This window comes from Orbicella franksi, chromosome 10 (genome assembly GCF_964199315.1).
Source record: "Orbicella franksi chromosome 10, jaOrbFran1.1, whole genome shotgun sequence".
NCBI lineage: Eukaryota > Metazoa > Cnidaria > Anthozoa > Scleractinia > Merulinidae > Orbicella > Orbicella franksi.
Genome location: NC_138154.1, coordinates 26,254,855 through 26,275,357, shown reverse-complemented (window position 1 = coordinate 26,275,357; position 20,503 = coordinate 26,254,855). Strand labels below are relative to the sequence as shown.

Here is a 20,503-nt window from a genome sequence, read left to right as displayed (position 1 = left end):
TTCCAACCAAGATTTGAGTTAACAAGTTCGAGTTAAGAGGCTGCTCTATTGGTAAGCCATCCTCTTTTAACTAATTTATCGTGGATTCAGTTACTGACAATTTTTCAACCACAATACTACGGGGTGGGAGGGGGGGGGGGGGGGGGCGGGGTGTAAATTAGTCCAAGAAGGTATGCTGTTGACACAAGTCACGCTCGGGCAAAAATAAAACATATTTTCTGTTACAGAATATTGACCGTATGGGCGTACGACCCTTTAATACTAATTGACTCTCCCTCATTTTGTAAATTTCTACAGCCTCGACATCTTGGCACAGTTCCTCTTTTCTTTTCCTTTTATCCCCAAAGTCCAAATTTGTGCATACTGGTTTCTGGTGTCTTCTCTCAAGAGATATTCTACTATTGTTTTCCTGGATCTGGGCGGGGTTGTATTTGTATAAAGGAGATGCTCCGGGATAACCGTTGGTGTATTACCCAACAATAACAAAACTTCAATGTTGGTTAAGGAGAGTTGCTGTGGAAGATGACTGTTCTCCGGCACTCCATCTTTTTAAAGTGGCTTCAAAGGGCAAAGCAGTAGAAGGAGACAATTAAAACTAAATCAAGTTCTTCGCAGTCGTCTCTCGAAAGGACTTTTATTGTAGTTAATTCTAAGAGTCAAATTTCCGGTTACAAAGTTCAATTTGGAAATAATCCCTCTTGCAAATGCGAGGATTTTTCAAAAAATTGGGGCAAAGAACTGTGTAAACACATCATATGGACAATGCTTAATATTTGAACGTGCTCGAGCACGAGAAATCCGTGCTGTGCTTAAAATGCATTACACTGTTCAAGTTCTGCATGTTTCATGATTTTGGTTCATTAGATTGTACAATGTGACGAGAAAAACACGCTCTCCAGTGTCTAATGTAGCCTGCCAGCAGGCTCACCTTTGAGTCACGCGCGCGCGAGCGGCGAAGAGCAATGTCTCGTCTCACACTCGATATCAGGGAGTTTACGAAACCACGACGGCAACGGCAACGAGAACGTCACTGAACAAAAGAATTAATGAGCAGTACAATGGCTGTGCACGTGCGGTGTAATTCTTGGTATATTTCTTTGCCGTCCTCTGCAAGACAACGACGTCAAATGACCAGATTCTGCCCTGTCTGGAGAACGTGAACCAAAACGGCTAATTTTTTAATTTTTTATTTCAAATTTATCGCTGTGTTCCGAATTTAGTTTTGCAATAGTTTTGACAGTGATAAAGAAAGTAAATGACTTTAGAGTATCGCGAGATTCTTAGGTAAAATATAAATTCATTTTTTAATCGACGTTGTCCTCGACGTCGCCGTCATTGTTTCGTAACTATTCCCCGATTTCGATTCGCGCGCGCAGCGTAGCCGCGAGCGCGTATCGAAATCGAGCGGCGAAATGGAGTGCCAGTATGTTATTTTAGAATTCGTAGTACCTCTTAGGGGTGAAAAACATTTCAAGCCATGCCAACAAAACAGGATCTTGCTACCTCTTCACGGGTTCTTTTCAAAAATTCCGACGAGCACCCGGGTTTGAAAGCTGTACTGAGTGGTTCGTCCGGAGGTCCAGTCAGTCATGTGATCACTTTTGAGCCTGCTTTGTAAGCGGTATCACTAGAAAATTCAAGATGGCGGACGAACTTGTGTAAGTTGTTCGCTTGGCATTATCTTCAAGAGTTCTCTTACTTTTCGTTCAGGTAATTAGTGATAAGTACCTGTGGCAATCTGGTATGATCTCTGTCAAACTGTCGTACGTTATTTTGTAGGTTGTGGTGAATGAATTCATCTCTGACTACGATACTTCGAGTTTTATCGATGAAAACAGAATACAAATTTCAGGATGGTGCGACTGGACTCTTGAAAAGATTTTTGGAGGATTTGGCGAGTGGGACGCTGTATATTTTCTGAAGATAGCAGAACAAGGATACAAATATGAGCAGTACATGGCTTTCTTTCCGTTTTACCCTTGGTTATTAATGATCTTGGCTCGGACACTACATCAAATGCTTCAATATTTTGTGAGCGAGCGAACTCTGTTGCTAGCTTGTGGATGGGTATTAAACACAGTTTTCTTTACATTAGCAGCGGTGTCGCTTTACAGATTGACTCACGGTTTGTTTGGGAAAAAGAATGTAGCTTTGGTTTCGACGCTTCTTTTCTGCTTTAATCCTGCAAGTGTATTCATGTCAAGTCTCTACACCGAAAGCTTGTTTTGTTGTTTGCAGTTCACTGCCTTGTGTTACTTGGAAGAAGAACGTTCAACTCTAGCAGTATTGCTGTTTGGTCTCGGTTGTGCGACTCGGTCTAATGGTGTTATATCTTGTGGATTCGTAACTCACCAAATAATAAAACACTTTGTTTCTAATGCAGTGGATTCACTGAAATCTACAGCAAGCCTTTTTACCCTGTTGAATTTACGCAATGCAGTAAAGGCTTCCTTAAAGCTAATCATCTTTAATGGCATTATACTTGCTCCATTTATCCTCTTCCAGTTGTATGGATATGTGTTATATTGCATGCCTCCAGCAGATGTTACTCATGATACAGTGTATAGCCCATGGTGTGACAAATTGGTACCTTTACCTTACTCATATATCCAAGACAGTTATTGGAATGTCGGATTTTTACGTTACTTTGAGTTGAAGCAAATACCAAACTTCTTTCTTGCTACACCAATGATTCTTTTCAGTTCATATGCGGTAGTGATTTACTGTTGTAATCGAGAAAACCTTGAAATTGTGAAGACACTTGGTCTATTACAAAAAAGAAGCAAGCCTGATAATATGGCAAGGTATGTGCAAGGAATGAACTTGAGAACAAGCAATTGTCCTGTCCTTTTTCGATCTCCATTTATTTATGCAATTGTGAGAGGCACGGTGGCCTGATGGTTAGTGCGCTTGTTTCCAGTTTGAGTGGTTTGGGTTCGAGCCCTGACCTGGGAACATTGTGTTATGTTCTTGGGCAAGACACTTTACTCTCACAATGCCTCTCTCCAACCAGGTGTATAAATGGGTACTGGCAAACTTAATGCTGGGGTAACCCTGTGATGGACTAGCATCCCATTCAGGGGGGAAATAGTCCTAGTCGCTTCATGATGAAGAATCCTGAGATAAGTGTTGGCCTGATGGGCCAGGCAGACTTTTTATTTATGGAATGCTGGAAATAACAGTCGAACATTATGTGCAGGGTTCTCAGTAGAAGCTGGCAGCCAGTGATGACGAATGTAGCCACCTCTTCCGGTTATTAAAATTTGCACACATCCAATAATAAATCAAGACTTACAGACTGACTGAGTTGTTTCAAGAAGAAAATAGCATTTTAAAAAGGTGAAACAGCACTACTTGCTACATCAAAATGTTATGATCATAAACAACTCATTTTCCATAACACTTTTCCCATCTTTTCTGGGGGGGCAGGGGTGAGGGTCTAGGCTGGCTCGGCTCTTCAGGCCTTGCTTTACACCACCCGTTATGCTTTTTTGGCTGCTTATGAAAATTTCTACTGAGAACCCTGTATATAATCAAATTTGTAAATTGTCCAACTAAGTTTATGTTATGTTTGGGCATCATCACTGAGTGCCGAGATGATTTTCAGTTTTAATCATGCAGATCTTGTTTGTAGACCTGATGTTTGCTTAGTAACATAAACACAAATTGTACAGATCTGTGGTTTGTTTTACTTTATACAAGTACCTCTCCAGAATTACATAAAACTTGAAACAAAAGCATCTGTTGTGAAAATGACCCCATAATGCATTGCTGAGCATGCTTATTACTTTATACACATGTATTATACCCACAAATTGAGTCATCAGAAAATTTGTGTATGTCCAAAGTACATAATTAATGTCTGACCAAACTGGTAATATTTCCAGCCAAAATAGAAATTTGAAAAATTATTTGCAGCTCAGTTACAGTATACATGTACATTTAATTTAAGTTCTGAGACTTTTTCATGTAGCTCATTATTATTATAGGAGAGACAAAGATTCACTAAATCAATACACCAGTGCAAACTAGGTAAGGTAAAGTCTGCATGCGAGCCAAGTGGCCCATCAGGCCGGAGCTTATCCCGGTTTCTGTAGCATGAAGCGACTAGAAGTATTTCTACTCCCCCCTGGATGGGATGCTAGTCCATCGAAGGGTTACCCCCAGCATTAAGTTCGCCGGTACCCATTTATACACCTGGGTGGAGAGAGGCACTGTGAGAGTAAAGTGTCTTGCCCAAGAACACAACACAATGTCCCCGGCCAGGGCTCGAACCCGGACCGTTCAATCCGGAGACGAGCACACTAACCATGAGGCCACCGCACCTCCCACCAGTGCAAACTACATGTACTTTACCTCATTTTTCTTAGTGACAGTAAGTCTGCATCAGGCTGAAGTGTCCAAGACTGTCAGAGCTTTTCCTGGTTTCTGTAATACTTATTACTTGACCCAGAGAGCTTGCTCTGCCCTATGGATGGGTGCTAGTCCATTGCCAAATCACCCAAGCATTAAATTCACTGGTGCCCATTTTCAGTGGAAAGAGGCACTGCAAAAGTGAAGAGAGTCTTGCTTAAATGCATAATGAAATGGTGTTTAAAAATTACACCCCATTCCACAGTTTGGTGATATTCGTGGTATTCTGAGTGCCCAATATCTGCTAACAGTTAGGTCACTACACTTTTAGCACATACAAACTTCCTCTACATTTAGTTGTTTTCTGTCTACGTTTTCATGATCTTCAGAGACCTTGACTTTAGTCTTGTGCAGACACCTTCCTTAGTTTTCATGTTTACTGGCCCCAGTGTTGTACAAAAACAAGACCTTCTAAAGCGGTCAAAATTTAAAAAAAAATTCTGAATTCTTACAGTGTGCTTCTTTTTTTCAAAGGAGACCAATTCATCTAGCGATTGGAAGAAGTGAAAAGAAAGACTGTGATTTCTACCAGAGCCCTTCAGTCATAGTTTATACATTCCATCTTGCTTTCATGACAGTGTTTGGCTTCTCATCGATGCATGTCCAGGTCAGTGTCAATAAGTTCTTGATGCAAACTAAGGTCTGTAAGTTGCTCTAGAGAAATGAATGTTGAGACATGGTCAGGATTATTAAAAAATGATCTCCATGCTTTTACATGACTGTACAATAGAGCATCAAACTACATGTACAACTAAGCAAAGTCTTGGGACAAATTTGCAATTGTTGGGCTTTTTCACACAAAATGCAAAATCAACAGTTCTGTGCAAATCCAGCTACACTACTTGTCACACTTTCCCCCCTCCCCTCCCTCCTCCCCAACAACAATGTTGGAAATGTGTTTAAACCACAATTTCTCCTTAGTTTCAACATGATACATGTCCATGTACATAAGTGACAATGTGTGCACTAATAATTTGAGAATAATTTGAATAATAGGAGCAAGTCTATGGTTGCCCATGATTAGTTTAAAGACAGATGTACATGTATAAAAGCACTATATGGGTTGTGTTTCCTTGTTATCGTTCTTTGTTTTAATTGCAGTCCACAATGTACATTTGCTGCTATCACTATATTAGTTCAATTTTTAAATTCAATCGTCAGCCTGGTCAAAAAACGTTATTATGCCGGTACAAATGGTGATACACTGTGTGGCATGGATTTTTTTTTTATCTTAAATGAAGTCAGAAAGTCGATATTTTTAGTAGCTGTTGTGGAAAGGCATAGAGGTTTATAACTTTGCACAGAATACTGTACCTGACCTAATAAACATTGTAAACATTGTCCTCACTGCCCCCTCTCCACCACAAACAACACCAGTAAGTGGAGATCTTCTTCATATAACCATAACGTTGCCTAAGGGACGGGCCATTATTTTTTTTGATTGGCGGAGGGGTTGGGCAATTTTCTAGGGCATGAAATTTTTTTCTCCTTTACAAAAGGAGGTTTTGCATAATTTATTTTTGGTGGGCAATAGCTGGTCCAAGAATTCCATTTTAAAAAAAAAGTAAGTCAGGACCTAGTTAGTAGAAAGCACTTGCTCTAATTTTTTACCTCGTCGCTCCCCTTGCACAATTTTGTTTTCAGCAGTTTTTGCTGTGGCGGAAGCATTTGGAAGAAATTGCCCAACCCCCCCCCCCCCCCAAAAAAAATGGCTCATCACTAATTCTGATGTATTTGACAAATTTCTTGTCTAGGTCATCACAAGATTCATTGCTTCTGCATCTCCTCTCATTTACTGGTACTCTGCACATGTCATCATCAAAGATACTGCTGACTTAACATACAGGCAGTGCAGTAACAATTGGAGATCTAAGTTTTTCGTGGGCTATTTTTTGTTGTATTTCTTCATTGGAACGGTACTACACTGCAACTTCTATCCATGGACTTAGCTATCTACCCTCAGGAGTCTGCAAGTGTCAAGCCGATAATGATATTTATATCTGTCTGGATTTATGAAAACAGTGTTAAAGAAATCACGCCCTGCTCAAGCGTTTTTTTATCCCTCTTCTCTAAAGTAGACCATATAAAAATTAAAAGGAATGCCAACCTTTGTTTTTCTTCTCCACTGTCTTACATGCATCTTCCTTTTCTCGCTCTCCTCTGCCTTTTTTTTTTTTTTTTTTTTTTTTTTTTTTTTTCATCGCTTGGAGTGATTTTAAGGCCTTTAGGAGTCGTGAAATCAAAGTGCATTTTTACCACAATTACTACTTATCTCGTAATCTGATTGACTAATTTGCCGTTGTCGATAAGAGTCCAGACAACGCTGCTCGCGTCAATGTGTCACGCTCTTGGTCACGCTCTGAAAAAACACTTTCTTTGACGTTGAAATTGTGGTAAAAAACAAATCGAATGTGATTTAGCGTTGTCTTTACTCTTATCGACAGTGATATGCGTCATCACACTGGTCAAAATTTGTTGTGGACTCACGAGGCGCAGCTGGTGCAAGATATTGACACGGTTTACATAAATCCAGTCATACATATATTGTTTTTAAATGGAGTAAAGTAACTTTTTTTTTAAGAAGGAACCTTCACGAAGTTCTAATGTGCGTAAAAACTTTGACGCCTTCAAATGCAACTTGCTTTTCAGTTTGTTGTTCATTCATTGTTTGGTAATTGATATGCATATTTATTCTCCGCAAAATTTCGTTATTTTTATTTTTATTCAAGTTAGCGAAACCTTTCTTGTGTAGTGCAGCATTTGCAATTAAAATTAACTTCGTCTGAAACAATAACAAAACAAAACTGAACGATGGTTAAACAGTAACTCGCCATCTTTTAAGTTTATTTCTCTCCTTCAAAGAAACTGACAATAATCTAGTAAATTAATTTCTAAGGAAGTTTATTTCAACGCAATTTGTTTTTTTGTTTGTTTTTTGTTTTTTTTTTTTTAAATTTCTGTAATATTAGCAACTCCGGACCCGGACTATCGATATCGCACGCCAATATATAGTTTTAATAAGTTCTTATTCTTCCTTTAGGCTGGTTTTCACTAACACATAAGCTTTTGCAGCAAGTGAGAACACCAGAACATAAGCATAAGAGCATACGTAGGTGTAGTATTAACAAAATTCCTCGATACCAGCTTTCCTCAACTACAATCAAGATGGCGGATGAAGATGAAATATTTCTCTTTGCGTTGCTTGTAATTTACCTCTTTCGCTTTCGGACTAGGATCGGAACGAAAAGGTTGAATTTTGAATTTCTTAGATTATGTGAGTGAACACTGGATGTAAACTTAAAAACACTATTCACACTAGTCGGAAAAGGATTATGGAGTGCCTTAAACAGAATTATTGCTTGTAGCTTAGAACGCCTTCGCTCTTGATAACACTGAGCAAGTAACTCTTCGTTTGAGATGGTGTTTGGCCAGAAAACTCTTTTTATTCTTCTCAGGTTCCTTGTGTGGAAGACTTATAGTTTGGTAAGGTTGCTTACTGTCATTCTCCAACATCTGAGCCGTACAGAAGGGTGGAGAAGACACAGCTCTGGTTCAGTTTGGTCCTGATGTTGTAATGTTGAGACCTCCATATGTTGTGAGCATTCTGAATGCATTCCTGGCCTTGTTTAGATGGCTGCTGATGTCATTGCTTGCTCCTCCATCACGCCTGACTATGCTGCCTAGGCATGTAAACTCCTCGGTTGTTGGAAGATCCTCTCCGTTGACTCGGATTGGTGAAGGATTTGTGATGTTTAAAATCATCATCTCAGTCTTCTTCTGGCCGATTTGCAGGTCAATCTGATGTGCATAGTTAGTTGCTGAGACATGACGTTTTTTCATGCACGTGTTGGTGGCTGTGGGAGACCAGAGCCAGATCGTCGGCAAAGTCAAGATCTTCCAATATTAGAAGGGGGTCCATCGTATGTCGCTTGCTTTATCCTCAGTTGTTCGGCGCATTACCTAGTCTATGGCTAAGTTAAAGAGGAGTGCCGACATCACGCAGCCCTGCCTTACGCCTGTTGTCACCTTAAAGCTGTAGTGACTGCTCCCAACTCTGCATGAGAAGCAGGACTATCTGTTAAGGAATTCCATATAGTCGCAGTATCCGCCAGAGACAGTCTCTATATATGTCATCGCAAGCTTTTTCAAAATCCACAACGTTGATATAAAAGTTGTCTCTGCCACTCTGTACATTGCTCGATGATGTTACGTAAGGCAAATATTTGTTCATTGCATCCCCTTCCTTTCCTAAAGCCAGTTTTGTTCCTGTGTGAGCTGTTGGTCCACTGCGCTCGATTACGTTGGATGGTGATCGATCTTTACCAGTATCTTACTTGAGACTGACAAGAGAGTGATTCCGCGCCAGTTGCTACACTTCCTAAGGTTTCCCTTCTTGGGGATCTTCATAATTATTCCCACTGACGAGTTTTCCGGTACCTTCTTCTCTTCCCATATAGCTGTAAAGAGTGGTGGGAGCAGTTTGGCTGCAAGTTCGGTGTCTGCCGTTAACAATTCTGCACTGAGATTTTCTTGTCCAGGGGCTTTTCCATTTTGGAGGAATTTAATGGGCGCTAAAGTTTATTCTTTTATTGGGGGTTCAATGTTGATGTCAAGATCTGCCTCAGCTGTCTCATAAAGTAAAGTAAAATCCTTTATTTAAAACACAATTATCGTTTAAGCACTACATGCTTGAGGGGTCGTGTATCTAATTAATTATCTAATTATCTAATTACCTGCTGATAAAATGAATGAAATATAAGAAATTAACTTACTTTATCGCAAATCTGATTTCCCTAAATATCAGCCTCTGTCATTGGCGGTGGTCTGTTCAAGACTTCTCTGAAATGCTCTGACCATCGAGGATATGTGAAACAGATTCAACATTAGCCAGCTCAGACATGAAACTTCTACCAGTTTCAGGGTACCTAGAAGCTACATACATGTAGCTAACAGTATTAACGTCTTGAGAATTACTCTTTAATAAGAGGGAAAAAATCAAATTGTTTATTTCGACCTTTGTTGTTAGTTGGGCAGCAATTAGTTCTCCAAAAAGGCATTCTGCATCTTTGTGTTCTCTGACTGCCTCTACTTACACGGTGATTTCCAATAGATATGAGAACACCTATTTCAGCTCCTTCATTAGCTTCATTATTTACTCTAGGATGTTTGGCATGAAGGCATTTTGGCCGACCAGATACTTTTGACTTTAATGACTTTGGCTCAAAGCTAGGGTCTGGGGTGATGCTACTACTAACGCTGCTGTCTAGTGGAGTGCATGTACCTTCATCTTCATTATCGGCATCATCTACTTGTGAAGTTTGGTCTATCACTACAGGGCTACTGGGAGAGCGGTGGGGGTGGAACATATGGATCCCGCCACGCCAAAAGCCTGTACATGTCGCTTGTTTGACTTTTGGCATCTGTGACAGATTGTGTATCCGTTCCACTTACTTTAAAATTTTGTACTTTCTTCTTGTCTCTTAAGTATCTGTTACTTAGGTTTTTGAAAGCAGTTTCTGCATCTTTACCTAAACATTTTAAGCATCGATTCTTGGTCTATTTGGCCTGTTTTAGTCTGAAAAACCTCAAACTACTTTGCACACAACGATGCCTAATAAAGATCAACCATATTATTAATTTTATCAAATAATATCCAGTCACGATAGAAACAGCTTGCCATTTCGGGTGAATTCTTCTGTTATACCGACTGTTTTGTGTTACGTTAAAATCAAAATAAAGTGGACGCGGGGACTATCAATTCGATCAAAAAGCTTCATGAGGTAAACCTGGGTAAGCTTAAACTTAAGCCTACAAATGATGTCAGATAAAAATAATGACCTGAGTGAAAACCAATCTTCCGTGCCACGTCTTGCAATGCCAGCTCCTTTTTCTTGCGGTCTTTGAAATCTTTACTTGCTTTATTTACTCAGGCTTCCGTAGGAAAGCCTGAGTCTAAAAATGCAAGCCGTTCGTCGTCGTCGTCGTATTTGGTTGCCAAATGGGGGGTCATGGTCTCAGGCGTTCTTAGCGTAGTGCGAGGAAACTGGGGATGAGAAAGCGACAGCTCTCGCTCTTCGCCGGTGAGAACGCTGTGAGTATCCAGGTAGTTTTCAGAGCTTTCGTCTCCTTTGCGAAGTCTGCAGCAGCTTGTGGTGAAACTTGTTCGCATTTGATTTGTTCCTCGTGACGACGGTGTACAAAGCAAGCGATAAATGAGAGAAAACTATCAAAGAAAAGTTGAAAAATTAAAACAATGAACTTGTTAAACCAAGCCCCATAACAATTGTTATATAACGAAAAGTCTGCTCATAGCTACAAACCGTTCGATACTAATAAGTGTAAGATGTAACAGAAGTGCAAAAATAGGAATGAATAACATCAGATGGGTCGCCTTGTAGTATCGGCAGTATTCCGATAGAGATAAACCTTTTATGACATAAACATTCCCCGCTATTAAAATTCGGCTGGGAAGCCGCTCCTACCAACAAGTCTGTTCCAGCCAAACAGGCCAGAAAAATGTTATATTTACTTTGCAATCTGGGTCTTGTCTTCACCGCCATTATCACCAGCATATTCATCACGATCGTCACAGGGAAGCTTAGATGTTCAGGATTATTGCTGTTATGGCGAAGGCCATCTTTTCCACATGGTACTCTTGCTTTCAAACCATTGGTCACCTTATAACCAAAGATCCTGCTTTAGCTATGGCGAGTTTTTCAGCCTGCGGTATTTTTTCAACCCGACACGACATTTTTTTTTTTAATGAAATATGCCTAACTAGATCACAGTCTATATCCGAAACTAATTAGAACGAAAACAGAGACCACAAAAAGTTCATTCATGTAAAACGTCATTAAGCAATATTTCACGAAGTATGAAGTGATATTTCGCAAGGTAAAGTGAAGTAACTTTTCGGAAAGAACCTCGAAGAATTATTTTAAAAAGCAAAACGCCATCTTTCTCAAAAGTGGAAAGTAACAGTTCGCCAAAAATCTTAACAAATATTTGTGTCTGTTAAAGTGACAAACACCATTTCGCAAATTACCAATTAAAATTTTGTAAACTCTATTGAAGGTTAAGACTCAATCAAAACACGGAAATAAATGTTGATAATTATTTTTCGTTAAAATATAGTTTTTGTCTTGGGTTTGTTCATTGAAAGCGGCAGCTGTCGGCTACTGATTAAAAGTCTGAGTGACTCCGGATTACTGAAATTCGAGAAGGAATTTAATTTCAAATGCAGGAGAAAACTTACTCTGCTTTAAAGTGTAATACTCTCACTTGAGAAAATTAAAGTATCTCTTTCAAGAAGGAACTTCAGATATTATGAGTTAAAAATTTGACACCTTCAAGTACAGTGACACTTGGTTTTCATTTTGCCGTTGATTCATCAATATGCACGACAGCAAAACCTATCTTTCATAATGCAGGATTTCCGATTAAAATGAAAGCCTTCTGAAACTAAAACAAAAACAACTCTGAGTTGCGCTAAACAGTAACCCGCCATGTTTTAAAGTCTAATTCTCTCCTTCAAAAAAACTGAACACACTCTGAATCAATTTCCAACGAAGTTTATTTCGTCATGTTCATAATAATTTTAATTTTAGCAATTCCAGCATTATCGATATCACACACTAGTAATGCTATTTTTTTAATAAGTTCTTACTCCTAGTTAAAGTTTTTGTGCGGTTCATCCTAAACAGCTCCTTGCATGACTTTCGAAACATCTTCTTTCACAGTCTACAAACGTCTATATACGAAATTAATTAGAACGAAAACAATGAACACCACACAAAGTTCATTCAGGTACCACTTCATCAAGCAATATTTCACGAAGTATGAAATGACATTTCTTTCGAATCTCGAAGGATTATTTAGCAAAGCAAGACGTAATGTTTCTAGAAAGTGGAAAGTAACATTTCGCCAAGAATCTTAACAAAGATATGTATCTTTGAAAGTGACAAACGCCATTTCGTAAATTACGAATTAAAAGCTTGTAAGCTATATTCAGTGAAGTGAAATTTCTTAAATTATAAACGTTGAGACACAATCAAAACACTGAAACAAATGTTGCTAATTAGTATTCGTAATCGGAGCCCTCGTTAAAATATAGTTTTGTTTTGCGCTTGTTCATTGAAAGCGGCAGCTGCCGGTGACTCATTAAAAGTCCGAAAGATTCAGAATAAATAAAATTAATACAAAAAAATTATTTTTCAGAACCAAAAGTCAACTTAATGAGCTTTAAAATTTAGCACTGTTAGATGATAAATTTTATCGCATTATTTTTAAAGAAGGAATCGTTATGAAGTTTTCATATGCGTAAAATCTTTCAAGCCTTTAAATGGCACTTGCTTTTCAGTTTGCTGTTGATTCATTGATGGGTAATTGATATGCATTTAATCTTCTTTTATTCTCCTAAAAAGTTTGCTATTTTTATTCTACTTTTTGGTTAGCGAAATCTTTCATTCATCGTGCAGGTTTTGAAATTAATATTTACGTCGTCCAAAACTGAAAACAAAACAACTGAATGGTAGCTATAGCTAAACAGTAACTCGCCATATTTTTAAGCTCTTTTCTCTCCTTCAAAGAAACTCACAACACTCTAAATCAATTTCCAGCGAAATGTATTTCAACATAATGTTATTAATATCTTTAATCAAGAGATTATGATCCCTTGCCTTAATATTATCAGTTTCAAGATTATCGATATCACACGCCAGAATTGTGTTTGTTTTTGAAAAAAGAAAGAGAGAGTAACATAAGCTCTTAGTTCTCGTTAAATTTTGTGCACTTCATTCCAAGGCAGCTCCTTGCATGTCTTTCGAATCATCGCATTTTTCTATCGCACTACTAATACATAAATTAACAATTTTTACCTGTAACAGAGATGCAACAACGAGAAATTCAACTTAAAACATCAGATGGGCCGCCATATGGTATCGGCAGTATTCAAACAGAAATATACCTTTTATGACATAAATCTGAACCACGGTGTAACTTGGCTGTAAAGTGGCCCCTAATAACAGGTCTGTTCCCGCCAAACAGGCCAGCAAAATATTATATTTACTTTGCAAACTGGGTCTTTTCTTCACCGCCATTATCACCAGCACATTCATCACGATCCTCACAAGAAAGCCTAGGATCCTCAAGATTATTGCTGTCATCACGACGGCAATCTTTCCCACCTGGCACTCTTGCACCCAAACAATGGGACATATTATAACCAAGGATCCCGGTTTAGATTCAGTTACGTTCATGGCGAGTTTTTTCAGTGAAATTAAAGCAAATAATGTTTTTTCTAACACGGCACGAAATGTTCTTTATGAAATATGCCTAACTAGATCACAGTCCGCTATATACGAACTTATTTCGAACGAAAAACAATAATCGCCACACAAAGTTCATTCAGGTACCATGTCATCAAGAAATAGTTCACGAACTATGGAGTGGCATTTCGCAAAGAATTTCGAAGGTTTATTTCACAAAGCAAAACGCAGTCTTTTTCAAAAGTGGAAAGTAACATTTCGCAAAAAATCTTAACAAATATAAGTATGTTTCCCAGTTTGTAAAACGTAAAATTTTGTTTTCAGCCTCAATTTCGTTTCCAGGATCCAAGTTATGCGTGCTTCCGCTACACGGCAGACCATTTTAACAAGAATACGAGCATACAAGCACGAGCAAGCGAGGAGTCACCTGAGTTTTGCGAGCAATTCTAGGAAAGGAAAAATTTGGCGAGGAGGAGTATTGAATGAGACCACTCAATACACCTCAAATTTTCTCTTTTAAAGAATCTGACAACAAACGCTCTCAATCAATTTCCAACGAAAGTTATTTCATCATGTTATTAGTAACTTTAATATTACCAATTCTGACATTATCGATTTCACACGTCAGTAAAGTTTTTTTAATACTTCTTACTCCTCGTTAGAGTTTGTGCAGTTCATTCTAAGCAGCTCCTTGCATGTCTTTCGAAACATCTTATTTCTATAGCAGTATATGATCGGATTGCACAGAGAATTCAGCGATGTCAACCAGATGACAACGGGATGAGACAAAATTATTACGTTCACAATATAACTACTACTCTTCGAAGAGACGCTCCAAAACAAAACATGCAAAAACAGGGGGAAAAGACATACAAGCAAAGCCATTATAATTATCCTGGTGGTCTTCAGATTTTTTTTCTCCTTTGCAAAGTCTGCTGCAGCTTGTGGTGAAACTTATTCACATTTGATTTGTTTCTCGTGACGACGGGTTACAAAGTAAACCGATAAATGACAGAAAATTATTAACAAAATGTTGAGAAATAAAACCATTGCAATTGCAACCCCAGAAATAAATTCCACCTTTTCGGAAAGAATTCGCAGAATAGCTGGGCAAAATGCGAACACCCAGGAACTAACAACGGTTATTTTTAAACGAAGCCCCGTAACAATTGTTATCTAGCGAAAAGTATACTTCATGGCTACAAAACGTTCGATACTGATTAGTGTCAGATGTAATACGGATGCAAAAATGGGAATTAAGACCAGAAAATTGGTCAGTTTGTGGTATCCGCAGTATTCCGTCAGAGATAGACCTTTTATGACATAAATCTGTCCCACAATGTAACTTGGCTGTGAAGCGGCCCCTACCAGCAGGTGTGTTCCAGGTAAGCAGGCCAGCAAAATGTTATATTTACTTTGCAATCTGGGTCTTGTCTTCACCGCCATTATCACCAGCACATTCATCACGATCGTCACAGGAAAGCTTAGGATGTTCAGGATTATTGCTGTCATGGCGAAGGCAATCTTTTCCACCAGGTTCTCTTGCTTCCAAACCTTTTCGTTCATGGGAGATATTATAACCAAAGATCCCGCTTTAGATTTACTTATATTCATGGCGGTTTTTTCCGTCGATGTTTAGCATGCATGCGATACTTTTTCAAGTTGACCCAAAATGTACTTATGAAATATGCCTGAAAAGATCACAATCTACATACGAAATTAATTAGAACGAAAGCAATAAGCACCAAACAAAGTTCATTCAGGTACCACGTCATCAAGGAATATTTTACGAAGTAAAAGTGAAGTGACATTTCGCAAAGAACCTCGCAGGATTATTTCACAAAGCAAAACGCAATCTTTTTCAAAAGTGGAAAGTAAGATTTCGCAAAGAATCTTATAATAATTATGTCTCGTAGATTTGCAAAACGGAAAACATTGTTTCCAGCCTCAATTTTGTTTCCATGTTGCAAATTATTCTTCCGCTAGATGGCAGAGAATATTTAACAAGAATACGAGCATGCGAGCAGTTGCAAAACTTTTGCGAGCACGAGTATACGAGCACTCACCTAATTTTTGCGAACAATTCGAGCAAAGGCCAAATTTTACGAGAACTTTTAAATTGAATGGGACTTTTCAATGCCCCTCTAATTCACTCCTTCAAAGATTCTGACAACACTCTAAACAAATTTCTGACGAAATTTATTTCATCATGTTATTAATAACTCTAATATTAGCTCTTACTCGAGCTCCTAGTTAAAGGTTGTGCACTTCATTCTGTATGTCTTTCGAAACATGTTATTCTGGGGCAGTATATGATTGAATTGCACAGAGAATTGAGGGATGATTGCGTTTCGGAGACGGGATGAGACAAAACTATTACATTCACAGTGTAATTGCTATCCTTAGAAAAGACGTTCACAAACAAAGTATACATAAATACAGGCAAAAGACATACAACCAAAGTCATTGTAATTATCCTGGTAGTTTTCAGAGCTTTCTTCTCATTTCCAAATTCTGCGGCAGCTTGTCGTGAACCTTTTCAAATTTAATTTGTTTCTGGGGACTACTGGTTAGAAAGAAAGCCGATAAATAACGGAAGGGTATCAACAGAAATTAAAAAACAAACAAACAAACAAACAAACGATGAGATAGCGCAATAGGCTAACTATTTCAAACTCTTCAGAAAGACTTAATTCTGAAGCAGGAGAAACCTTCACGAAATTCAGATATTATGCCTAAAAACTTTGAGACCTTTAAATGACACTTGCTTTTCAGGTTGCTGTTGATTTATCGATTTGCACGTCATCTTCTTTTATTCTACTTAAAATTTAGTTATTAATTTTCACTTAGAGAAACCTCTCTTTCATACTACTAGATCTGAAATGAAAACAAAACTAAATTGCGGCTACACAATAAATCGCCTGGATATTTTAAAGCATATTTTTCTCCTTCAAAGAAACGACCAACACCCTAAATTACTTACAAACAAAAATTATTTCAACAATAATAACTTTAGTATTAGCAATTCCGGCATTTTCGGTATCTCACCCCAGTAATTGCTCTTTTAAAGAGTTCTCACTCTTCATTAAAGTTCGTGCACTTCATTCTAAGCAGTTCCTTGCATGCCTTTCGAAACGTCTTATTTCTATAGCAGTATATGATCGGATTGCACAGAGAATTCAGCGATGACAACCATACGGAAACGGGATGAGACAAGAGTACTACGTTCCCAATGTGACTACTACCCCCAGAAAAGAGGAACCAACAAACAACATACATAAAGAGGGGGAAAAGGCATACAAGCAAAGCCATTATAATTATCCTGGTAGTTTTCAGAGCTTTTTTCTCCTTTGCAAAGTCTGCTGCAGCTTGTAGTGAAACTTGTTCACATTTAATTTGTTTCTCGTGACGACGGGTTACAAAGTAAACCGATGAATGACAGAAAACTATCAACGAAATGTTGACAAATAAAACCATTACAGCTACGACATTGGAGATAAATCCCAATTCTTTAGAAAGACTTCCCAGAATAGCTGGGCAAAATGCGAACACCTAGGAACTAACAACGGCTATTTTTAAACGAAGCCCCGTAACAATTGTTACATAACGAAAAGTATACTTCAGAGCTACAAACCGTTCGATACTGATTAGTGTCAGATGTAACACGGATGCAAAAATAGGACTCAAAACCAGAAGGTTGGTCAGCTTGTGGTATCCACAGTATTCCGACAGAGATATTCCTTTTATGACATAAATCTGCCCTATGATGTAACCTGGCTGTGAAGCGGCTCCTACTAACAGGTCTGTTCCAGCCAAACAGGCCAGCAAAATGTTATAGTTACTTTGCAATCTGGGTCTTGTCTTCACCGCCATTATCACCAGCACATTCATTACGATCGTCACAGGAAAGCTTAGGATGTTCAGGATTATTGCCGTCACGGCGAAGGCAATTTTTTCCACCTGGTACTCTTGCCTCCAAATCATCTCGTTCATGGGACATGTTGCATCGAAAGATCCCGCTTTAGACTCAGTTACGTTCATGGCGACTTTTTCAGTGGATGTTCGGCTTCTGGTTCTCTTAAAACACGACACAAAATGATCTTTATGAAATATGGCTAAGTAGATCACAGTTTATATACGCAATTAATTAGAACAAAAACAATGAACACTACAAAAAGTTCATTCAGGCACCACGTCATCAAGCAATAATTCACGAAGTATGGCTGAGTGACATTTCGCAAAGAATCTCGAAGGATCATTTCACAAAGCAAAACGCAATCTTTTTCAAAAGTGAAAAGTAACACTTCGTCAAGAATCTTAGCAAAGATGTCTATCTTTTAAAGTGACAAACACCATTTTGCAAAATACGAATTACAAGTTTAAAAGCTATATTTAGTAAAGTAACATTTCTTGACTTATAAACGTTGAGACGCAATTCGAACACTGAAACAAAAGTTGATAATTATTATTCGTAATCGGAGCTTCCGTGAAAATATAGTTTTTGTTTTGCGCTCTTTCATTGAAAGCGGCAGCTGCCGGCCACTCGTTAAAAGTCAAGGATAAATCAAAATAATACAAAGAATTTTATTTTTAAAAGCGAAGTAAACTTATTGAGCTTTAAAATTTAGTACTGTTAGATGATAAATTTTAAAGCATTATTTTAAAGAAGCAACCGTTTCGAAGTTTAGATATGCGTAAAATCTTTCACGCCTTTAAATGGCATTCGGTTTTTAGTTTGCTGTTGATTCATTGATGGGTAATTAATATGCACTTAATCTTCATTAATTCTCCTAAAAAGTTAGCTAATTTTATTCTAATTTTTGACCAGCGAAACCTTTAATTCATAGCGCAGGTTTTGAAATTAATATTTACGTCGTCTAAAACTGAAATCAAAAAACTGAATGGTAACTATAGCTAAACAGTAGCTTGCCATATTTTTAAGTTTATTTCTCTCCTTCAAAGAAGCTGACAACATTCTATATCAATTTCCAGCGAAATTTATTTCAACATAATGTTGTTAATATCTTTAATCCAGAGATTATGATCCAGATCATATTCTGTTGCTTTAATAGTGTCAGTTTCGGCATTATCAATATCACACGTCAGTATTGTTTTATTTTTTTTTTTTACAAACAAAAAACAAAATTAAATACAATAAAATAAAATACGCTTACTCCTCGTTAAAGTTTGTGCACTTCATTCTAAGCAGCTCCTTGCATGTCTTTCGAATCATTTTATTTCTATAGCACTACTAATAAGTGAAATAATAATTGTTAGATGTAACAGAGATGCAAAAATAGGATTTTTGAGAAATTAAAACATCACATAGGCCGTCTTTTGGTATCGGCAGTATTCGGACAGTGATAAACTTTTAATGACATAAATCTGTTGAACGATGTTATTTGGCTGTGAGGCGGTCCCTACTAACAGGTCTGTTCCAGTCAAACAGGCCAGCAAAATGTAATATTTACTTTGCAATCTGGGTCTTGTCGTCACCGCCATTATCACCAGCACATTCATTACGATCGTTGCAGGAAAGCTTAGGATGTTCAGGATTATTTCTGTTATGGCGAAGGCAATCTTTTCCTCGTGGTTTTCTTGTTCTCAAACCATCTCGTTCATGGGACATGAACGAGTTGCTTTTATAAACTAGGATCACACTTTAAATTCAGTTACGTTCATGGCGTTTTTTTCAGTGAAACTTTAGCATCTGGCCCTTTTTCAACACGACACGAACTGTATTTTATTTAAGAAATATGCCTAATTAGGTCATAATCTATATACGTAATAAATTAGAACAAAAACAATGAACACCACATAACGTTAATTCACGTGCCACGTTATCAAGCGAGATTTTACGAACTATGAAGATACATTTCGCAAAGAATATCGAAGAATTATTTCTCAAAGCAAAACGCAATCTTTCTCAAAGGTGGATAGTAAAATTTCGCCAAAAATCTTAACAAATATATGTATCTGTTCAAGTGACAAACACCGTTTCGCAAATTACGAATTAAAAGTTTGTAAGCTATATTCAGTGAAGTAAAATTTCTTGAGTTATAAACGTTGAGACACAATCAAAACACTGAAACAAATGTTGATATTTATTATTCTGATCGAAGCTTTATTATTCTGATTGAAGCTCCCGTTAAAATATAGTTTTTGTTTTGCGCTTGTTCATTGGAAGCGGCAGTTGCCGGCGACTCATTAAAAGTCCGAAAGACTCTAATACAAAAAAGAAGGAACCGTTACGAAGTTTAGTATAGATAAGTGTAAAATCTTTCAAGCCTTTAAATAGCACTTGCTTTTCAGTTGGCTGCTGATTCATTGATGGGTAATTGATATGCACTCAATCTTCTTTTATTCTCCTAAAAAGTTAGCCATTTTTTTGCTAATTTTTTAGCAAACAAAACCTTTCATTTACAGTGCAGGTTTTGCTAGAAATATTTACGACCTCCCATACTGAAAACAAAAAAACCTGAATGGAAGCTATAGCTAAACAGTTACTCGCCATATTTTTAAGATCTTTCTTCTCCTTCAAAGAAACTGACAACACTCAAAATCAATTTTCAGCGAAATTTATTTTAACATAATGTTGTTAACATCTTTAATCAAGAGATTATAATTCAGATCTTATTCTCTTGCTTTAATAATATCAGTTTCGAGATTTGCGATATCACACGCCAGTCTTAACTTTGTTTTGCAAAAAAAAAAAAGAAATGAAATAAAATACTCCTTGCTAAAGTTTGTGCACTTCATTTTAAGCAGCTCCTTACATGTCTTTAGAATCATTTTATTTCTATAACACTACATGTACTGAAAAG

The 20,503-nt window shown here is 37.7% G+C and overlaps 3 protein-coding genes across 5 annotated transcripts in view; 1 reads left to right on the top strand and 2 right to left on the bottom strand.

Moving 5' to 3' along the window:
• LOC145501887 (uncharacterized) overlaps positions 1 to 20,503 on the bottom strand; it is a 237,544-nt gene that overhangs the window by 34,528 nt on the left and 182,513 nt on the right. The gene's annotated exons all lie outside the window — the stretch shown is intronic.
• On the top strand, positions 814 to 6,362 carry LOC145501779 (GPI alpha-1,6-mannosyltransferase 2-like). The gene is made up of 3 exons (XM_081481175.1): positions 814 to 2,804; positions 4,888 to 5,020; positions 6,168 to 6,362. The coding sequence occupies exons 1-3, from the start codon at positions 1,957 to 1,959 to the stop codon at positions 6,360 to 6,362; spliced, it is 1,176 nt and encodes a 391-aa protein (XP_081337301.1). The 5' UTR covers positions 814 to 1,956.
• LOC145501778 (histamine H2 receptor-like) lies at positions 17,232 to 17,720 on the bottom strand. Its single transcript, XM_081481173.1, has one exon. The coding sequence runs from the start codon at positions 17,718 to 17,720 to the stop codon at positions 17,232 to 17,234; it is 489 nt and encodes a 162-aa protein (XP_081337299.1).

Excerpts from the sequence above, each read along its gene's own strand:
- LOC145501779 (XM_081481175.1), top strand. The coding sequence starts at position 1,957 with ATGGCTTTCTTTCCGTTTTACCCTTGGTTATTAATGATCTTGGCTCGG. Across the intron at positions 2,805-4,887 it reads AAGCCTGATAATATGGCAAG|GAGACCAATTCATCTAGCGA; the intron begins GTATGTGCAAGG and ends TTTTTTTCAAAG. Across the intron at positions 5,021-6,167 it reads TCTCATCGATGCATGTCCAG|GTCATCACAAGATTCATTGC; the intron begins GTCAGTGTCAAT and ends TTTCTTGTCTAG.
- LOC145501778 (XM_081481173.1), bottom strand. The coding sequence starts at position 17,720 with ATGAACGTAACTGAGTCTAAAGCGGGATCTTTCGATGCAACATGTCCC.